Below are 19,817 nucleotides of genomic sequence, written 5' to 3'. Positions count from 1 at the left end.
AATTGCTCAACAGTTTCCCAAAAACAAGTTCGACTGTTGTCTCCCCCACCCCAACGAAGTCAAGTGTGTTTGACTGGATGTTAATGGGACCTGTGTTGGTTTGGGACCTGATCAAGGGGACGTTGTTTCTTTCACAAACACTCGCTGATAAAACAAATGAGTGCAGGGTTTTGTGCCTTGCACTTCTTTCACAGCCCTTTCGTCTCCCGTCACACATTTGACCATCATTTTGCGACCTAAATTGGTGTTTGTAGAACTCAGTAAAACGGGATTTGGTGGCCACACAAGCGTATGTATTCATTAGCTGCAGCTGTGTAATGTCAAGCGTACAGCCTCCTTGTGTGCCTGGGTACAGATGGAGAAGTTGGCAGAAGCAGTTCTCCAGTAGCAGTGCCATTGCCCATTTATTCCTTAGAACCCCCATCATTCCTCACTTCAATTAAGAGGTAATAAGTTATCATAATAATTAGCAGTGCCAACTCTGTCTAGACAGGGATTATGCCAGTGGTCCATTAAGGCTTGTTGGATCTATGGAATAATTTAAATTGAATTTCCAAATCTAACTTGGCCTATTGACTTTTCTGTCCCAAACCTGGGAACACTGAGTTAACCCTTCTGAGCACTACAACACAGTCTCAAATCGAACTATTAATTTACCCTGGGATCTCTAGCCTATTTTTCACATGACTAATAATCACAGGGCACCACCGAGCTGAGAAACATATCATCAGTGCATAAGCGTGCACTGAACATGACTTGTACTATGTATAGAGAAATCAGGTGTGTTAAACAAGCATACATTTTTTCCAAGGTCATCTTTATCTCACCCTTAATTGAGAGCTCACAGCTTTCATGTGAAAAGGTCGCTTAGTCTATGCTAGTACAAAGATACATATTGGTGGTAATCCTTACCAACAAGGGTGCTTAGTCTACATAAGGTCTGCTAATTACTATGCATGGCCAGGGTGAGCACTGTGGTTTGCTCCTTCTTACAAATGTAGAGAAATGAGTCCTGTGTCTACAGAGAAATGAGGTATAATGAAGTTCTTCCAGGCTTGTTTATGAAGAGATGATTTTTTTTTTTTTGGTCAGCGCGTCAGTGTTTTAGTATCGAGAGGAGACGAGGTGTTTTCTTCTCCTTAGGTGGCAATCTTCAGACTGCCTCGGGAAAGCTCATGTCATAATAAACCTGTCTCGGTTATGTCATGAACCTTAACGGGGGCCCTAATGTTCTGCCAAGGGCTGTCAGCATGCATCAGCTCATGCACACCTCTGTCTAATGAACATTTTTCTGTTTCTTTATCTGATTTCAGGGTAGAATACTGAAAAGGATGCTTTTCAAAGAATGTTTGTTTTACAGCACCGGCAATCTCGAAGGGTTTATAATTTGGAACTCATTACAATAAAACTGAGTTAAACGTCCAGGATATTTTAGCTATAAATGAAATATCACCTCCTAATTAAAAAACCACTCCCACAACTCTGATCCTCAGTTGATCGTGGAAACAGGAAGGGAATAGGCAAAGCCTGAATCCGGAGATAGGCAATAAGGATATGTGGTCAATTTTTTTATGACCAACACGTTTTTGTTGGGATAACCACTTAACGTATCCTAATGTAAAACCTAGTAGACCCGAAAGAGATTATGACCATTTCCAGCACATCTATGATTCTTTAAAAAAAAAAAAAATTAAACCCCAACAATGTGGCTACCATGGAAACAGCTTCAGGGCCTGTTGTGCTCGTCTAAGGCTGAGCCTCTGTCTGGATTTCCGCTCGTCTCCCAGAGGAGCTGCCTGGTGCTCACCAGCCACAGACTGAGAAGAGGAAGAGGAAGCGAGAGCTGGAGTTCGGCCACCGCAATGCCTAAGAAGGCCAGTCTTTAGAAGCACAGCTTTAGGTACAGGAAGGAGAATGGAGGGTACACAAAGGATGAGGGTGCGATTAAACAATGAATTTGTCATGAACCGGCGAATTCGTATCGCACAATGAGCATGCAATTAGCTTTTCGGAAGAGGGTAAATATTGATACAAAGTAATGAGTGTGTTGAATTTTGCATAATCTCGCACCCAAAGCCAGTCTTAGCCTTTCACCGAGAGCGTTTAGGAAGATTACATTTACTCTGCGCTACTAGGGTACTTTTCGTTTAAGTAAGTCTTCGAAGTAACTTTCATTTCATTTTCATTGCTACCTTGAGGACGTGCTGCTCCATTTCCCACCGAGTCTTTCATGAACATCTGGCACCAGCGCTGTAATCAGGCACCAAACTGTAGTGGGTTATGCAAAGAAACATCAGGAAAATGACACTAATCATTATCCTAATTGGCATTACATTATTAAAGGTATTGTACAAGATAGATTATGTCATGCAGACTGGTATCTCACACACAAACACACACACACACACACAGGATCATGGCATTCTTTATATACTTTATTTATTCTTCATCTCCCTTACATATGAGATATTATATTAAATTATACACTCGTGTAACATTTGTCCTTCTTTGTATTATATAGTGTGTGTGTTTGTTTGTTTGTTTATTTATTTATTTATTCTCCTTCGTAGTACATGTGGTAATATATCATAATTGCATGTTGGCCAGATTGCTGCTAAATTAAGTTCCATTGCCTGTGCAATGACAATAAAATAATCTTATCTTGGACTGATTCATATGATTTAACCGTCATTACGAGTTTTCAAATTTTTAGTTCGTCAGTTTTACATATATACTTCTGTTAGAGCTACAAAATCATCTCCTAAAGACTTCTATACCTCTTAGGGTATTGGTACTGTTACTTCTAGACAGCATCTTGATATTAAGTGTGGTAATAATTACATAACTGTGAACTCTGAGGTTTTGGCAGCTAGACCGCATCCCATAGGGAAGGAAAAAGGGAAAAACCCCTCAAAGTGTGTCAAGAACATGAGACCTGCCACATAGAAGCTGCTTGGGTGTGGAGACTAATGGCCAGCATGTATTGATTTTCTGTTTTCTACTAAGCCTACACATAGGTCAGGGTTACTCTGTCTCTTGGCTCAGTGATGTGGAACGAAAACCTTTTTGCAGTCTTATTGCAATATGAGATCCGGTAGTTAAATCCATAAGATATACAGGTATGTGTGTAAATGTATTAGTATGACATATTTTTTAGGTTCTGTAGCAATGTCAAGGTCATATTCTTTTGGCGTCGTAAGCCCTTGGATTTTTCCGTTTTTCGGTTTCGTGTTGGCTGTCTGGCTCATACACTGTAGGAGTTGCTTTTGCAGATAGACACAAGGGATTTAACTATCGCCTGGTATCCAGGCAACCACAACAATAATGATACGCATATGTAAATGCAGGAGTTGTGTGGCACACAGTTGGCCTCTTTTTTTTTTTTTTCTTTTTTTCCTTTCTCTCTCTGTCTCTATCAACTGCCAACCCCCCCCCCCCCCCAGGAAATCAAGTGCACGGTTTCCACCAGCGGAGAGATACGCCGAGAAATCTGGCGCTGAGAAAGCGGCGTCAACAGGGCAGCGAGAGCCCGGGGAACGTCTGCAGTCGGGCATCGTTCACTCTGGCTTTGTCTGGCTTTGCTAAGAGTAATATGTCAGAAATGGTCTTTTATTTCTCTTCTCTACACCCTCACAGGACAATGTCTAGTCTTGATCGCCTAGCTGTGTGGGTCAGATTTAATCTCCGCCCTGCGTTAAAATATTCACACATGCTATGAGATCATTGTAAAAGATGTGGGATAGTGCTATTCTTTCCCGACAGAGCCTTTTTCTTGTTCTCATAAATAGCGAATCTGAACCTCTGACAAAAAAAGATTTCCCTAATTTCAGATGACACCGCTTGGCTTGCTTTTTTTAAAAAAACAACAAAAAAAAACTGTGTAGCAGAGAAACAAGGCATTCGTGCCAGGCGGTTATTATCACGTCATCCAGGAAAGCACAGTGGAACGAGATATGGCTCTTATCAATAGACTTTAACAGGATTTTATACATTCATCGAAGCATGTCCTGTTCCTTAAAAATCTCAACTTCTAGAAGTGGCTCGTTTTATATTTAATTGCCTTCTCAGTGAAATACATTCCCAACCACATTGCACGTGATATTTTTTATTTTATTTTTTTTCCCCTCACTGTGGGCAAATGTCAGAGGGCACGACCCAAGATAAAAGAGCCAGCAAGTGTGAGTGTTCAGCCACTGCATCGGTGGCCACAGGCCAAATGAAACTGGATTAAATTATCCGTCCAAATTAAAAGAGCATATCTGGGCTGTCCTAGCTAACAGCTGTTAGCATTTTTCTTCCACATGGATCGCCTACGTTCATTTATTTTATGGCCCATGTTTATTAGGCCGAGCGTGATGAGGATGGAGTGGAGTAGAAGAGGGAGAGGATGGTTAGTGCCCAGGTGCTAATTGACTTGCTGTGCTATTGTGTTTTGCGTGTGTGTGTGTGTGTTGAGGAGGGGGACAGTAAGGCTACTGTACTGAGTGGGAGGGGGTGAAGTTGGGGTGACACAGGTGCAGAACCAGGCAGAGAGGAGGGCCATTACACAGCAGGAGAGTCTGAGTGGACTCACTCCATCATACACTGCTCATTAAAATTTCATAGGAGGCAAGAAAGAGGAAGAGATATAGAGTCGCCTCAGAAGTAAGTTGAAACACTGAGGAATTGTCAAGACATCAGCCACACTTGTTTGTCCTTAGGTGTGAACTGCGTCGTATTGCGTTTTGGAGTTTGTCGCGAGCGGCTGTCAGCTCCCCAAGCCGTTTGCCGTTCAAAACCTTGTAGTTTAGCTTTAGTGACAGCTGGTGGAAAGAATCAAGTGATCGAGTGTGTATCTCTCCTCCCTAAAAAAAAAAAAAAGATGCTGAAATCCCCTTTGTGAGACAGCGGTTGTGATTGAGCGAGTCTTTCATTTAGAAGGCTTTCTTTGATGGTGGGAATTGCAAGCAAGATCAAAAGGAATCGCCCAGGCCACTCAGCGCTGTACCAAGCTGACGACCGTTGACTTTTCACATAAGCACCTTTCAATTTATTTGTCCGTTAACCATTTTATTGGGACACTTTTTCATGCTTTTGTTGGGTCTTTTGTTAGGAAACCGACTGTTAGGTACACCACTTCATTGGTTTTATGGCCACTTTTCAATAGGGCAACCAAAAGCACACACACACACACCCTTACCAAAATAAATGGTCACACACAGTTAGTCAAACACACACACACACACACACACACAGTGCTCTCTGCCTCATGGTGTAACTGTATCCTCTAAATGTCAGGATTCCTGGGGCTTGGAACCAGGGGGATGGGTAGATGACAGTGAATGGAGTGAGGAAGCTCAGGTCCACTGTGTGTGTGTGTGTGTGTTTGTGTGTGTATGGTGTGTTGGACTCAGTCTCCACAGCAATGCTCATCGCTACTGTCTGAACAAGCCAAAAGTGGCAGCCCAGGCCTCTGGGTCCTACCACTCAGCCAAAAAGGCGAGCAAATCCATGAAATCCTATCCACGATGGCGTGGGCCTCAGATTACGGTGATGTTCATCCCGTTGTGGTGATAGCTTAAATGTCATTGGGACAGATAGGATCTACCTCTGACAGAATGCGTGTGGCTGACTAGCTTCCTTCTTCTTCTCTCTCTCTCTCTCTGCAACCTGAGGGGTGGTCTGTCATGGACGTGCAACGGAGACTCAAAGCGCCTCCTGCAGTTGATGATAAGCGTCTGTCACTTGGCACAATGGCTTTCCCAGGGTTCCTCAGTAATTGTCATGTCGTTACAGAGCTAATGGTGCAGCAGCCGCCACAGGCTCCTTAGCCAAAAAATATATATTTATATATCAGTCCAAATCAAATGAATGGAAGACCCAAACAGGGCAAAATCCTTCCTTAAACGAATCAAGGACAGAGTCCCAATTTTACAGGAGAGTGGTTATGATCAGTGGAATGTATGGATGATAATAGCTGTAGTGGATAGACAGGAGCCGTGGGTTATTGTTCTGGGCACTGCAGGGGACGGCAAAGATGGCATATCATATAGACAGATTTCATCAACCCGGCTCATTGAAAACGACACCATTTCCATGCAGAATCACAGTGCGAGCCGGATAGCAACTCATCTCTCCCTGCCACTTCAGCCTACACGAAGTGCACAAAAAACCCAAAGTGAAAGGTTTTGTTTAGTTTAAAAAAAAAAAAAAAATGTATTCTAATGGCAATAAAAATCAAGGAGTAGTTTTTAGTTACCGCTCCATTTTACTCACACAAACACGTACGTGATGCAAGAGTACACACACTTGGGCTTCCCATCAGCAAATTAGCTGAATAAAGAGCCTCTCTTCGCCGGGTCGTTTGAGTGGCTAATTAGTCATCAACGCATGCTGTGGAGGGGGAGAGAGAGAGAGAGAGAGAGAGAGAGAGAGATCAGTGTTTCATCATGAGGTAGAGCTTCAAACAGCATCTGATGAAAGCCAAATCGCTTTAATTAAAACCTATTTGTATTTAGGGAAAAAATATAGTTTCAATCCAAGGATACAGGGAGCAGGGGAGAACAGTTTTGGTAGATGCAGGCGGAGATGTAAAAGCATTAGTTTTAGATAATGTGCCGACTTTATTACATACACAGGGAGCAGGAAACGGTGTGAGGAACCGACTCCGAGATTGGCCGTAATTTTCTCTTTGTGTCTAGTTTGGACCCGAGCCGTGTTAGCTAATAGCAGTTTGGCGGTGTTCTCAACCCATCCCCCCCCCCCCCCCAACTATCTCTCTCTCTCGCGCACTCTCTCTCTCTCTCTCTCTATCTATCTCTAGCTGTCTCTTTGTGTGATAACGCCTCTTAGCACCACATATATTATTGATAGAGCTCAGTGTTGCAGGTGCAGCCAATATAAGTATAACATTCTGATATTCACTTCAGCAGATATCAGTCTCAGTTAACGCTAACCTGTGACTGTGTGTTTGGTAGGAACGTGGGCGAGTGAGGTCTAAGCAGAGATATGATTTGATCTTTCATTTGCTATTCACACTCAGGATTCCCATAATGCATTATTGCTGTAGTGTGCGTGATGTAAACGATTAGGGGCAGTAAACTCACTAATATCTGTACTAGTTTACTATTATAGATATTATATAAATAAACTATTTTAACTGTGACATTTTTTTGTATATTTAAGTGTTTTTTTTTTTTAATTATTATTTTATTTTTAGACATATTGAGCAGAGTGAGCATATCGTATTTGACTTTACCTTCCAGTTATTCAGATTCATAAAGCAGTTCAATTGTAGTGTTGTTCAGATAAACATGTACTATTACAGGGTTTTTCTACCCTTGCTTCATTTGTTTCTGGAAGCTATAATGGAGTACTGTGTGTTCTCGTCTCTCTGCGTTGCACGCTTGGAGAATAAATAAATAAATCTGTGACTGCAAATAAGCTCTATAAAAACACACTGGCAACTAAAATAATTCAAGATGTAAAACTTCAGTCTACTGCTGAAATTCTCACTTGAACACCTGGATGAAAGGCCCTATATTCTCAGTACGCATGGATAATTTACACACCTGCCGCATAAGCTGAAGCTCGTGCAACCGTCCCAAAACGCACAAGCTTCGCTTTACACCCGCTGTAAGGTTTCACGCTGTTTCAGGAAGATCCGATTGTTCAAATAGAGCCTGCAAATAAAATGTTTATAATGCAGGACAGAATCATGAACAATAGTCTTATCACAAATCTTTAATATGTTCCAACATATTAATAGTATAGAGTGTCATATATATATATATATATATATATATATATATATATTATTGATTAATACTAGTTTTAAGTATGGATAATGCTGCTCTGGAGTGGTGGATATCGTTCTAGTCGAGGTGTTATGATGAAACGTGAATAAACCCGGTGTCTCAGTATTAAACAGTAACAACAGCTGCTTTTCTGCTGTGCTACAAATAGATTTTTGAGTTGGACCAAAAAAAAAAACAAAACCCCAAGTGAAAGCCTTTTTAACCAGGTTTGACGTTCCATTCCAAGCAGGAGTGTAAAATCCTACTGAAACATGTACATCCTGCCAACGTTTGGCTATCCAAAGACCTGTAGTACCAAAGCCTTGACTATGTACACTATTTAAAATATGCTCATGAGTTGGTTTGAAACCATACCCTCGAAGAAAAACAAGGAAAATGTACATTAATATGAACAATAAAAACGTAATCCTATCGTTTTTCTTTTTACTAAACGTAGTTTTCAGCTTGTTTACGTGCCACAGACAAAACGTACAGTACACACAAGCTGTAGATGCAGTCCTTTATGTTGCTAAAGTTAAAATAATGAAGCTGCTGCAGTTATAATTTGTACTGATGACATGAAGGAATGAGCTGGAGGGGGTTTTTTTTTTTTTTCCTTTTTTTTTTTTCTTTCCCCGATGCTCTTCCGACCTCGCTGCCAAAGTGCTTTTACTGCGACATGCGGAACAGAACGCTCTAATATCCAAACTAGTCAATGTGACTGAAGAATAATATTGTTAGACCATTAGAAAAGAAACTGCTGAATAGGCAGTCAGTGAGCCATAGACACTCACTCTCTCGCTCGCTCTCTCTCTTTCTCTCTCTCTTAATCATTCACTCTTTCGCTCTTGCTCAACTGAAGTATTTCTCCTTTTAATGAATCGCCCCCTTCAGAAAAGAAGGGGAAAGGTTTATTATCTTAAGCAAGGTGCTCGTTTCTAGTGAAATGCCATGAACAGGGCGGACACTGAGGAAAACCATAACCTGCATGGGTAAATACCTTCCCCTCGCGGTTAGCAAGTAATGAAAAATTCCTGGGATGTTTGATTTCTCTCCCAGAAAGACATAGAGAGGGCAGAGCAGCCCGGCACCTGTGATCAATCACTCCAAAGTACTAGTTTTCTCGCGCAAGTGTGTCTGTTGACAAGTCCACAGTGACACGAAACCCACCAGCCAGTAAGCTTGTGGGTGCTGAAATTTCCTAAAGCTGTTATAATATGTACCTATTGATGGCATGACGCTTGCCCACAGGTTTAGCTACCTCTTCTGATGAAGTGAATTCACTATCAAAGTTGTTAAAGTCTATTAATGGTCTATTACCATGGTGATGTTTGGTATTTTAATGGCGTAATTTTTAAATTGAGCTGTTTTTTCTTCTTCCCTGTTTAATGTTGTATTGCTAGACTTTGTGTGGCAAACAGTTGATTAAACAAGTGATTTATCAGGTAGTACAAGGTGATTAGTGTCATGCTGGAAAGTAACAAGAGTTATGTGTTTGACCTTATGTCCTTCTCCCTGTCTCTCTTTTCCCACAGACATGTCTGGAGCTGGAGCGGTATCTACAGACAGAGCCTAAGCGACTGTCCGACCTCTTCGATGAGGATCTGGACTGCCTGTTGACACCAGGTTTCATGAAGGGGGACAGCGACGAGGACCTGATGGATCCACTGCTTCCCAGCTTGTCAGACCAACCCAGTCCGCCGCCGCTGCTCGTGTCTCTGCCCAAAAACCTCCACACTCCAGCCAGTGGTAAGACCATTGAGGCAGGAGTGAAAGAGGGTAATGGGGGCGTCCACCCAGCACAACTGAGTGCCGTCACCTCACTAACGCCACCCTCCTCACCAGAACTGGGCCGGCACCTGGTCAAGCCAACGCAGACCCTCACCGCCACGCCTGACGGCACACTGACGCTCAAGTTGGTGGCAAAGAAAGTGGGGCTGGCTACTGCCAAATTGGTGGCGACACAGTCATTGCCTTCACCACCGGCCCGGGGAGCACAGAGCGATGGAGAAGGAGGCTTGGGATCAGCAGGAATTAGTGACATCCCAGAGAACAAGAAGAGGGTCCATCGCTGCCAGTTCAATGGCTGCAGGAAGGTTTACACAAAGAGTTCCCACTTGAAGGCACACCAGAGGACACACACAGGTGAGATTCCATCAAATCATCAAGGCATGTGATGCTAATAAAGGATTCGTTTGGACGTATTTGAGAGCCTCTGAAGTTCTGTTCTTCTCTCAAAAGCAAGCGGAATGAGGAAAAGCATGCAAAATAAAATATAAATATATATATATATATATATATATATATATATATATATATATATATATATATATATATAAATCCTACATTCTGCTATAAAGTAGCTTGGATTGAGGCCTGACTCTGCAAGCATGACCAGAATGAGGTAGTTGTCCCCCAATTCACTTTCAAACTAAAATGAGTTCAGCCACACTATTCAAAACCTGTCAGCGCGGTCAGTAATTGCAGGATGATTGATAGACTGGCTGGGCTAAAATACATATCTTGGCTAATTCAGCCACATCCACCTCTGCTTTGCTGCTGTTGCCCTCTCGCTGAACCCTGAGAGGGAGTTGCGCTCCACTGTGCCCTCAAGTCCTGCTGTGTTGATGGCCTCGCTGTGGCTAATCTTGCTCCTGAGGCCGGCTGTTGACTCAGCGGGTTTCTGCAAGCGGTAGCAATGCTAATCACTATACTAGCTCACCGGCGGTGTTCCTGACAGGGAACAGAAACAAGTAACAATGGGAGAAAGGGAAAAATAAATAAATCCAAAAACAGAAAGCTGTATGCCAGAATCTGTCAAGTTCATTACACGCTGGATTCAATGATGTAATTAGTTTAATCCTCTTTTTTTCGGTTATTATTTCAATAGATTACTGGCACAGGGACATTACGATTACTGCAGGATTCGATGGGAAGCCTACTTGGTGCTGGAAAGGTTGGTTTTGGCTTTCCGACAGTGTTTGCAAGGTTAATGGTGTGTATTCTAATATACACTATGGAGGAAATGTGGGCTACAGCCTGAACACTTGACTCTGATGTAGGGGCTGTGATCGATAACTCCTGCTCCAGGAGACGGAAGTAAAAATGCACACCCTGTAATTGCTCAAATGTGATCCTTGGCGATCATTGTAGCTGTTGACTGACTGAAGAAATGTAATTAACTGTGGCATTAGTACCCAGGCCAGTGACGGAAGGGCAGCAGGGGGTAGTTGATTAGAAGACAGCGAGTTGCTAGGAAACCCCATCACATGCAGAAGAAAGGCAGTAACAGGCTGGCTGCTTGCAGCACTGGACACCAGTTAAAGGCTTCAGTATGCCAGTCCAGCCAGAGCTCAGAGCTTCAACAGCCTAGGGTCCAGCTTTAGACTACTGCATACCCCGCTCCACTCTGTACATTTGAGTTGCCAGGCAACTACATCCCACTCAACGAAAGCGAACAGTAATTGGCTGATGCTGCGGAGTGTCCCTCCATTGCATGCTGCAACTGCACAGCTCTCCCTCACTCTTAACTTTACACACTCACTCTCACTTTCTCTCTCTCCCTCTCTCTGACCGGTTGCTAAGCGACTCCATCATGCATCTGTGCCTTCCCAAGTTATAATTGGCTGGTGTAGCGGTTGCCGTGGTTGCAGGTCCAAGCCTGCCTTGCTGCTGTCTGAGCGCGAGAGAGAAGAAGAAGAGGGGGAGAAGAGTGGGGGCTGTGACAGAAGGAGGGAGATGGTGCATGTTTGTGAGTGTGTGTGCGTGTGTGCATGTGGATGGATGGGTGGATGGGGGTAGGGGTCTCTGGCCAATTACCCAGAGTGCAGTGTGAAACGTTTGGTGTCTCGCACCTGCGGCCCCACCACTTTGCAAATCTCAGCGTAAGGGAGGGCTCCTCTCTGGTTCCGTCCATCTGTGTAGATACACGAGTACACATTGGGGGTATTATTCACCGCTGATTTTATAAACCAGGAGAGCTCAAGGACAGGCAAATCCAATAAAAGAAAAAGGCACAACCATTTGGACCGCGACGTGTCTCGGTCAAACTGACCAGAGAGAGACACCGCAGTCTGTTCAGCATTGTGCAAGGCGCCAAGGAAGTTTAGTGGAAATAATTGAAAATATGGTCTTGACTCCATTTGATGCCTGTAACCCTCAAAGAGCACTAAGGATGATGGGGGAAGGGAAGAGGAAACGGTTGCAGGAGTTACATCACACGGCTTGCGTTTGTCGTCTGTGCTGTGTCATCCTTTACATCGCATTGCCTCATCACTAGCAAATCCAGGATATTCCCAGATTACACACTCACTCGCCATATTACCTCGGCTTGCGATCAAATTTGTGTGCCGAGCCACCCCTCTGCACGATGCGCTGCCATTACGTGAACATTAAGCAAGAATACGCTTTGTTTCAATCCCATTTTACAGAGAAAAATAAGTCGTCTAATTAGTAATTCCTTCCTGACAGATCCTTGGTCATTCTCCATCTGCATTAGATGGCACTAGCCAATGTCCTTAGGCATTAGTGCTACAGACAGCAGCCCTTCTTTTTACTGTACTGTCATTTGCAATCTGCTAAGCTGCACTTTTTCGATCGAGCGAGCCGAAATTTCACTTCAAATGACTCTTCAAGTCTAGTTAGGAAGATTGGCGGACATGAGGAAGAGCGGTAGCACTGGCAGCTGGCTGAGCATGAGTACGATATTACTCCTCATTAAGCGTCATTAAGACCCCAATTATCCTTACCACCCCTGGATCTGAATCAGCACCGCTGACACCCCTCCATTTCCTTCAGCAAGCTAGGCGGCCTAGGGCCAGAGCCCCGTCTGCTCGCCACAACGCTAGCTCGAGGCTGGGGTAGAACCGTGACCACAGCAGACACCCCACCCATCACTTTAAGCCTGATGGATAAAAAAAACAAAAAAAAAAAACCTACAGCGTGTTGAACAATGGGGATCGCCTCCCCCATCTGCTTAACTTCATCTGAAATTCAGATCTCTCATCGGGGGGTGGAGAACAGTTAATGGAAGTGGTTTCATGTTTTGGAAACGTGACTCTGGATTATAAATTAATGTTGTCACAGTGAATGAGTTAATTTGCACAATTTTTATTATTTAATTTTTTTTTTCATGGAATTTTGCAAAAAGGGGAAAATTGCTTTTGATTTGGCTCATTGAGCGTTCCAGACATTTGGGCTGCAATAAGAGATGTGAATAGCTGGCACGCAGAGAATGAAGAGAAGAGATGAGTAATCACTGTTTAATATAACAGATCATTTTTATCTTCTGTTTCATGCAGTGGATCTGTCCTGCATAGGTGTGCGTGTGTGAAAGCATGCGAGTGCAAAAGGCTTGCTAAAGTGGAGTGTGTCACGTGTCTGCAGGTGAGAAGCCGTACAAATGCTCCTGGGAAGGCTGCGAGTGGCGCTTTGCCCGCAGCGACGAGCTGACTAGGCACTACCGCAAGCACACCGGCGCCAAGCCCTTCAAGTGTAACCACTGCGACAGGTAAGACACACGCTATCATACACACACTCGGCTTCCTTCTTAGAGAACCGTGTGATTAGAAAGCTCTCTCTCCCAGAAATTTTTTTTCTTTTTTTTTTCTCTCCGCATCCAAGCAGCAGGCACAGCACCTGTCTCTCTCTGTCTATCAAACCTGCTTTCTCGCAATCCCCTCATGCGCACAAATAAAATTCCTTTCAGCTGGGAATCAGCAACACTAAACTGTCTTGCTCAGAAGTGTTGCCCCCCCCTTTCTCTCTCTCTCTCTCTCTCTCTCTCTCTCTCTCTCTCTCTCTCTCTCTCTCTGAAATTCTCTCTGAAGCGCAGCAGCATTTGCTGTGTGCTGGGATAGATCGTTTGGCAGTTAGTTTAAGACTCCCGTTCCCTCATGAGTAGTTCATTCACAGTCCAGTCCTGTGATACTCATTACCAAATTACTGCTGCACTCTCTCTCTCTCTCTCTCTCTCTCTCTCTCTCTCTTCCAATCTGCCCCCTTCGCTCTCCCCACCGGTGCAGCGTGTATCGACTGGAGAGAACAGAGGGGGGAAAAAAATAAGGGGGCGTGTTTCAAATACGCGAGTTATATAACGGCAATAAAAGGAACTTGGCGTGGCGCAGGAGGACTAGCGCGGAGAACATTCCGTTGGGTTTAGGAAGACGGACCAGGTCATGCACGACATCACGGTTATATAGAGGAAAAGGGCAGCTTTAAATACCGCCTTATCAATCCAAACTCTCTGTTTTTTCTTTTTTGTTTTGTTTCATTTTGAGGGATGAGCTATATGTGTTATAATTGGTGAAACAGCAGCTGAATCAGTTCAGGACTGTTTTTTTCAGTAAGCTTTTCAGAGCATAATCATGCGAGGGACGAGCACCTACACACAAATAGTTCATTCAGACACACACACGCTAACTCAGTACATCAAACATTGTCATTACATCCCACAGTCCTGTCAGAAATGAAAGCTCTCTTTGTCTCTGTGTGATGTGACAGTGATGGGTTTGGGGAGGACTGATTGAGCGTGTGTGTGTGTGTGTGTGAGAGAGTGACAAAAGGAGTGTGTGTTTCCAAAAGGAAAGAGGAGCGCAAGCAAGATTTCCATGCACACGGGGGTAGCTTTGAGTGATAGCCTGTCAGTTGACAATAGTAGGACGCTGTCATTCGGGCCAGCCGCCCGGCGCAAATTACACGGCACGGCTGCGCATGCACACTGATCCTGCTCCAGGTGGAAGCGCAATTATACACGGCTCCCCGGCTTGCTGCCAGCATGCCACGAGGGCCTCGTCTCATGATTTCAGTAGCCATCCATCCAGATCTACTCGCCTGCTCCATCAACAAACCTCTACTGTCTTCTGAAAGAATCTGCGGCCACCGAGTCCATCTCCGAACGCTGTCCCGACAGCGTCCTAATTACGCTTTACGTCTCGGTTTTGGAGATGAAGTACTGTTGCAAGGTCTTCGATACAGAATCCACTAATAAATTCACAACAGGACTGACTGTGGAAAAAGCAAGACGGGGGCCGTTGGCACGTGGATGTAGAACGCATCACTGTAATTGAGTCTCTCTGATTGCCAAGCTTTTGATAACAGCTGCTTCGGAGCCGAGAACGTGAAGTGAAGACCGAGTCAGCCTCCTTCGCCGCAAGTTAACCCCTGGGGAGCTTTTTTTAAATTGGGCCCTCTGGTTCGTGTTTCTTTGAATTGGACTTAGTATTAACCCATGCAGAACCTCACTGCAGAGTCAGCTAATCCAGGAGTGGATACTACTCGGTACATTTGCTAGTGGACTAATCCACAGGCGTAATAAAAGGAAGGTTCACTTTAAGAGAGACGGAGGTTCACTTTAAGAGAACTTGTAACAAATGTGTCTATGGATGCACCGATTAGGATTGTCAAAAGTACCGCTACTTTGGTGCCAAGTCAGTACTGAAAAGGAAAAAAAGTTGACGGTACCAGATTTTCATAAGTACCGGTAGTACTGAGTACCGGGTCAACCCTGTACTGATGCCCTGTCTGAAAAGTCTGAAATTTTTCATGGGTGCACCATACAGCAAGAAGACATTGGAGCTCCGCCGGTTGCCATGACTGTGTCCGAAACCACATACTTACCTACTATATATACCTGCGAAATACACCAATTTCTCTCGGACACTCGTTTTCCGCTTTCAGTGCTGTTTCCGCTAAGTGTGTAAAAGCCCCGCCCCTAAAATTGATGTGCAGCTAGATTAACCGTGCTTTCAGGAAGAGCCGCTGCTTAACCGCAGTATTTATTCAAGCAGGTGAGTTTCAGTTATGATAGGGTTGCATTATGAAAGTTGTAGAATAGTATAATTGGAGTGTATTATTGCAAGAAAACATCCTCGTTTTTGCTTACTTAATGTTTAGCATACGCGCGTTTAACACTAATACGGTTAGGGGTCCTTATTAACCATTTAATGCTTTAACTTTTCTTGGGGTTAAATAAATGTGAGGACATGATGGGGTTTATTAATTTTACACATCAGAGGCTTTTTGATGAGCGATATATCTGAAATGTATGTGTTAGAAAATAATAGATTTTTATGTCTTTAATACCAGTCAGTCAGAAAAACATTTCTCCTCTTGTCTGGAGAACTCTAGTAGCTTTAATAATGATATACTTGAAGTATACAGAATGGCGTTATTAAAAATACATTTTATATTGATACTTAACTTTATTAATAAAATAGTGTGTTGTTTAATTAGCATGTTTTTGTGTTTTGCTTTGGTATCGAAATTGGTTCCGCGTACCGTGGAATTTTACTGGTATTCATACCGACTGCTGAAATTTTGGTACCGTGACAACCCTAGCACCAATACAGTATTGGGTATGGGTCCGATATTGTGCTCATTTACTCGTACTCGTAAAAACGGCTCCAATACCACGTGATGCTATGTGATGTGTGTGCCTAGCGTAACGTCGCGCTAATAACAGATGACATGAAATTAATGAGATTAATGATGGCGATCAAAGCAGAGCAGACTGCTAAATGCGCTGTGGGAGAACATCGAGAGGAGGAAGTACAACACCATCCTAGTAAAGTAACGTGGCATGAGGACTTCGTTGCTAGCGACCAACGATGCAGCAAATGCTGGCTAGGCAAGAAGAAACGTCTAGAAACTACCTTAGTATGGAATAAAATAACAGCAAATATAACAGTTGCAGTACATTGTTCTTGAGGTTCAGGCACTATCCTCGACAATGAGGGATTCTGACGCAGTGAAACGTACTACTAGCTGTACAGAAGAGCTTCACCAAAGTGGAACAAAACCCATAACCCTTCACAATCCAGGGTAACTAATGCACTTGGAAAGAGCGCACATGGTAGCCCAAGTGCATGAACATGGACGTGCGATTTTTATGGCCACTGTTTAATCCGGGGAAATGTAAACAGATAAATGAAATGATCTGTGACATTCCAGATTGATTAACACCGAGTAGGTTAGTCATTTCAGTATTGTTATCGATATTGACATGCTCTGGAAAAACATACGCTCGTGCTTGGTCTGAAAAATGGATATTGACGCATCCCTAATATCAGCTCTCGCGGCCGTACCCCAGCGAGTTAAGTTAGAAGTTAATTTATCCTAAATCGAATAGCCTCTCGCGTGCTTTAATGTGTGAAAAACGATGTGTAGGCAAACAGCTGCTTCTCCCTGTCCTCTCTATGAGCCATTCTGTTCCGCCTCCTTGAGGGACCTCACCCGTGTGTGTGTCAAGATGATCCTACATTACCATCACAATGGACAGCGGAGAGCAGCCGTGGAAAGTTTAACAGCTAATACAGTCAGCTAACACGCACACATACTGTTACTGTGTCATACACGCACACACACACACACACACACACACACATGGCTCATCATTAATCCTGCCTAATCAAGTCCAGCCCTCCTGTTGGGTGTGGAGTGGGACTGAGTGAGGGTGAGGAGAGGGGGGTTATGGGTGTGCCAGCTGGTGTGATGGCCAGTGTCACAGGGCCATCTGTCCAGCAGCCCTTCACACACACACACACACACACACGCACACACGCACGCATACACACACCTCTGCTCAGTCAACCTTTGATTTCTCATAGCAGAGGCATTAACGCACGATATGAAAAGAACGCACAAGGGTTGTTGTTATTCAGAAGAGCTCGTGTAAAGGAGACAGGGATGATGTGCGTATTACCGAAGCCTGGATCACTTCAACCAAAAATGCTAGCGTTGCTAACTATATCCAAAAGCTCATGGGGACCAGTGAGCATATTCTCATTTGCATAATGCCAATTGCACTACTACTAGATTTCCTTTTTTAAAACATTTTTTCATGCAAATATTTCGATAAACCCATCGTAAATGTCCACCTGTATGTCTTTCCCCCACCGCGAGTCCTCTGCCTGTTCTGAATAAGCACGCTATGGCTCACTACTAATTAATAATGCATACAGCCAAAGGCAAATTCAAATTTTAATACTTCATTTCAATCCCACACACGTTTCGCTGCCTTTTTTTTCTTCTTCTTCTTTTTCTTTATTTTTTATTAGCAGTTGTGATTCATCATTGTATACGAATGTTCTACGGTAATCCTTGTAGTTTAATGTACAGTATGTAAAATAGCGAAGGCATCTCCGCTGCAGATTTTCTTCCTCTGTAGTAGTTATTAACAGTGAACTTAATCGAGTATGATTTAAAAGAAAGCCCACGGCTCAGGCCAAAACCAACCATCATGATTCTTGTGCTATATAACTAATGCGACAATGTGATTTATTATAGAGTAGTTTCACCACCAGTGTTGAAATAAATCCCCCCACCCCCCCCCCCCCCCCCAAAAAAAACTCCAGCTGGTCTCAGATTTCTCCTACATTCCAAAAATATATGTTATTCAATTTCTTTAGCAAAGAACAGCAGAGTCGCAGCATGTATCAGTAAGCTGGCAAGCTTTCGACTTTCGACGATCTGTCATTAACTTAGGGAGAAGAATCTAGCGCTTAAATATTCATTTTTATTTATTTTTTTTTCCCCCTGAAAGCCAAATGTTGTTTTCTTTCTGCTCTGAAAGACTCCATCTGCAAAGCCTGGGCTGACTGTCATATGGTCCCCCATCACTGTGAGACCCCAGCCCGATTCATCAAATGCTGTTATGCTAGGCTAGTATCTCATGATTAGCTAACATTGTTTCTCTCTCTCTCTCTCTGCAGGTGTTTCTCTAGGTCTGACCATTTGGCTCTGCACATGAAGAGGCACATCTGAGTCGAGGAGAGAAGGGAAATGAGAGTGAAGGAGAAGGGGAGAGAGAAAGAGAGAGAGAGAGAGAAGGGGAAGAGGGAAAGAACGTCTAAAGAGAAGTTTTTTTGCCCCGTCCAGAGATGAAGACTCCTGTGGAGACCTCAGTGAGAACCAAGCCTGAAGGAGGCTTTTATACAAAGAATAACACAAGGCAACGAGAATATAAGAGCAGAGCTTGCTGGATTCTTCACTTCTTGACAGTTTTCAAAAACAAAACAAAACAAAAACAAACAAAAAAAAATAAGTAATCATGCCATTTTCTCATTTTTTTTAAATCAGTTACTTAGCTCAAGCTACTAGCTTGGGAATCAGACACTGCCAAGCGATAGCTGTTTTTCCGCACTGTTGCTCTTCTTTGTACAGTAAATCATAAGTATGGGACAGAAACCCTGTGAACACTGCATCGCTCACATCACATTTAATCCGAAAACAACACTTCAGCTCTAGAAATGTACCTGTGCTCTCAAGTTACACAGACAACACCTTCTGGGGAAAAAAAAAAAATAATGACTTCCTTCTTCTTCCGTCTGCACCAAGGACTCATAATAAAACTGAACTGCAGGTTCATACCATGTACAGCAAGCTGCCACTTTGGAGGATGACGTTGCCAAACATTCTGGACAGTGACCAATGGAGCTAGTGGCCAAAAGCAAGTCCCTTGAAGGAGCCCCTGCGCTGACCTCCTCTGCTCTTCGCTTCAGAGCGTGCTCCTCTCTTCACGCCTGTCACCTCGCAGGCATCTGAAACAATGCGCAGCGACACTTTCTTGCCTTTATTTTTTTTTTTTTTTTAAAGACAGTGTTACAAAACAGAAGATTGTTTCTGAACTGAGATGTCTTAAAACTCCAAAAAAAAAAAAAAAAAAAAAAAAGAACTTTTGTTTTTGCTTACATGAGCGTGAATGTGCACATACTGGCACAGGGTTTTGGGGGGGGGGTGTTGGGGGGTTGAGTACAGCGTATGCGTGAACGGTTCAGTTCAGTGGTGCCTATCTTAGCACTGACAGCGAGGAGTTTGAAGAACGCAAGGAAGAATATACGAAGCCCGAAAGGACGTGAGCCGCTGACTCCTAAAGCTGGGCCCTATGGTTTTTTTCATTTCACTCCGTTCTGATTTGATGCAGACTGTTACGGAAACCCGGCGTCAGCACGGACACATGCGTGATGCTTATTATATTAACACTGGAAATGTTCGCTGGCTTCATGCTGAGACTGGATCCCATATTAGAGCTCAAACCCTGCGCAG

General features: G+C 43.6%; 1 protein-coding gene across 1 annotated transcript in view; it reads left to right on the top strand.

The window, feature by feature from the left end:
- klf7b (Kruppel-like factor 7b) overlaps positions 1 to 19,404 on the top strand; it is a 37,627-nt gene extending 18,223 nt beyond the window's left edge. Inside the window, exons 2-4 of the mRNA XM_053626697.1 lie at positions 9,311 to 9,920; positions 13,161 to 13,284; positions 18,485 to 19,404. Coding sequence (XP_053482672.1) covers positions 9,311 to 9,920; positions 13,161 to 13,284; positions 18,485 to 18,536 — 786 coding nt within the window. The 3' untranslated portion in view covers positions 18,537 to 19,404. The remainder of the gene's footprint in view (positions 1 to 9,310; positions 9,921 to 13,160; positions 13,285 to 18,484) is intronic.
- The last annotated feature ends 413 nt before the right edge of the window (positions 19,405 to 19,817 follow it).

This window comes from Ictalurus furcatus, chromosome 6 (genome assembly GCF_023375685.1).
Source record: "Ictalurus furcatus strain D&B chromosome 6, Billie_1.0, whole genome shotgun sequence".
NCBI lineage: Eukaryota > Metazoa > Chordata > Actinopteri > Siluriformes > Ictaluridae > Ictalurus > Ictalurus furcatus.
Note: the sequence above shows the minus strand (reverse complement) of the source record. Positions and strands in the feature narration are given on the sequence as shown.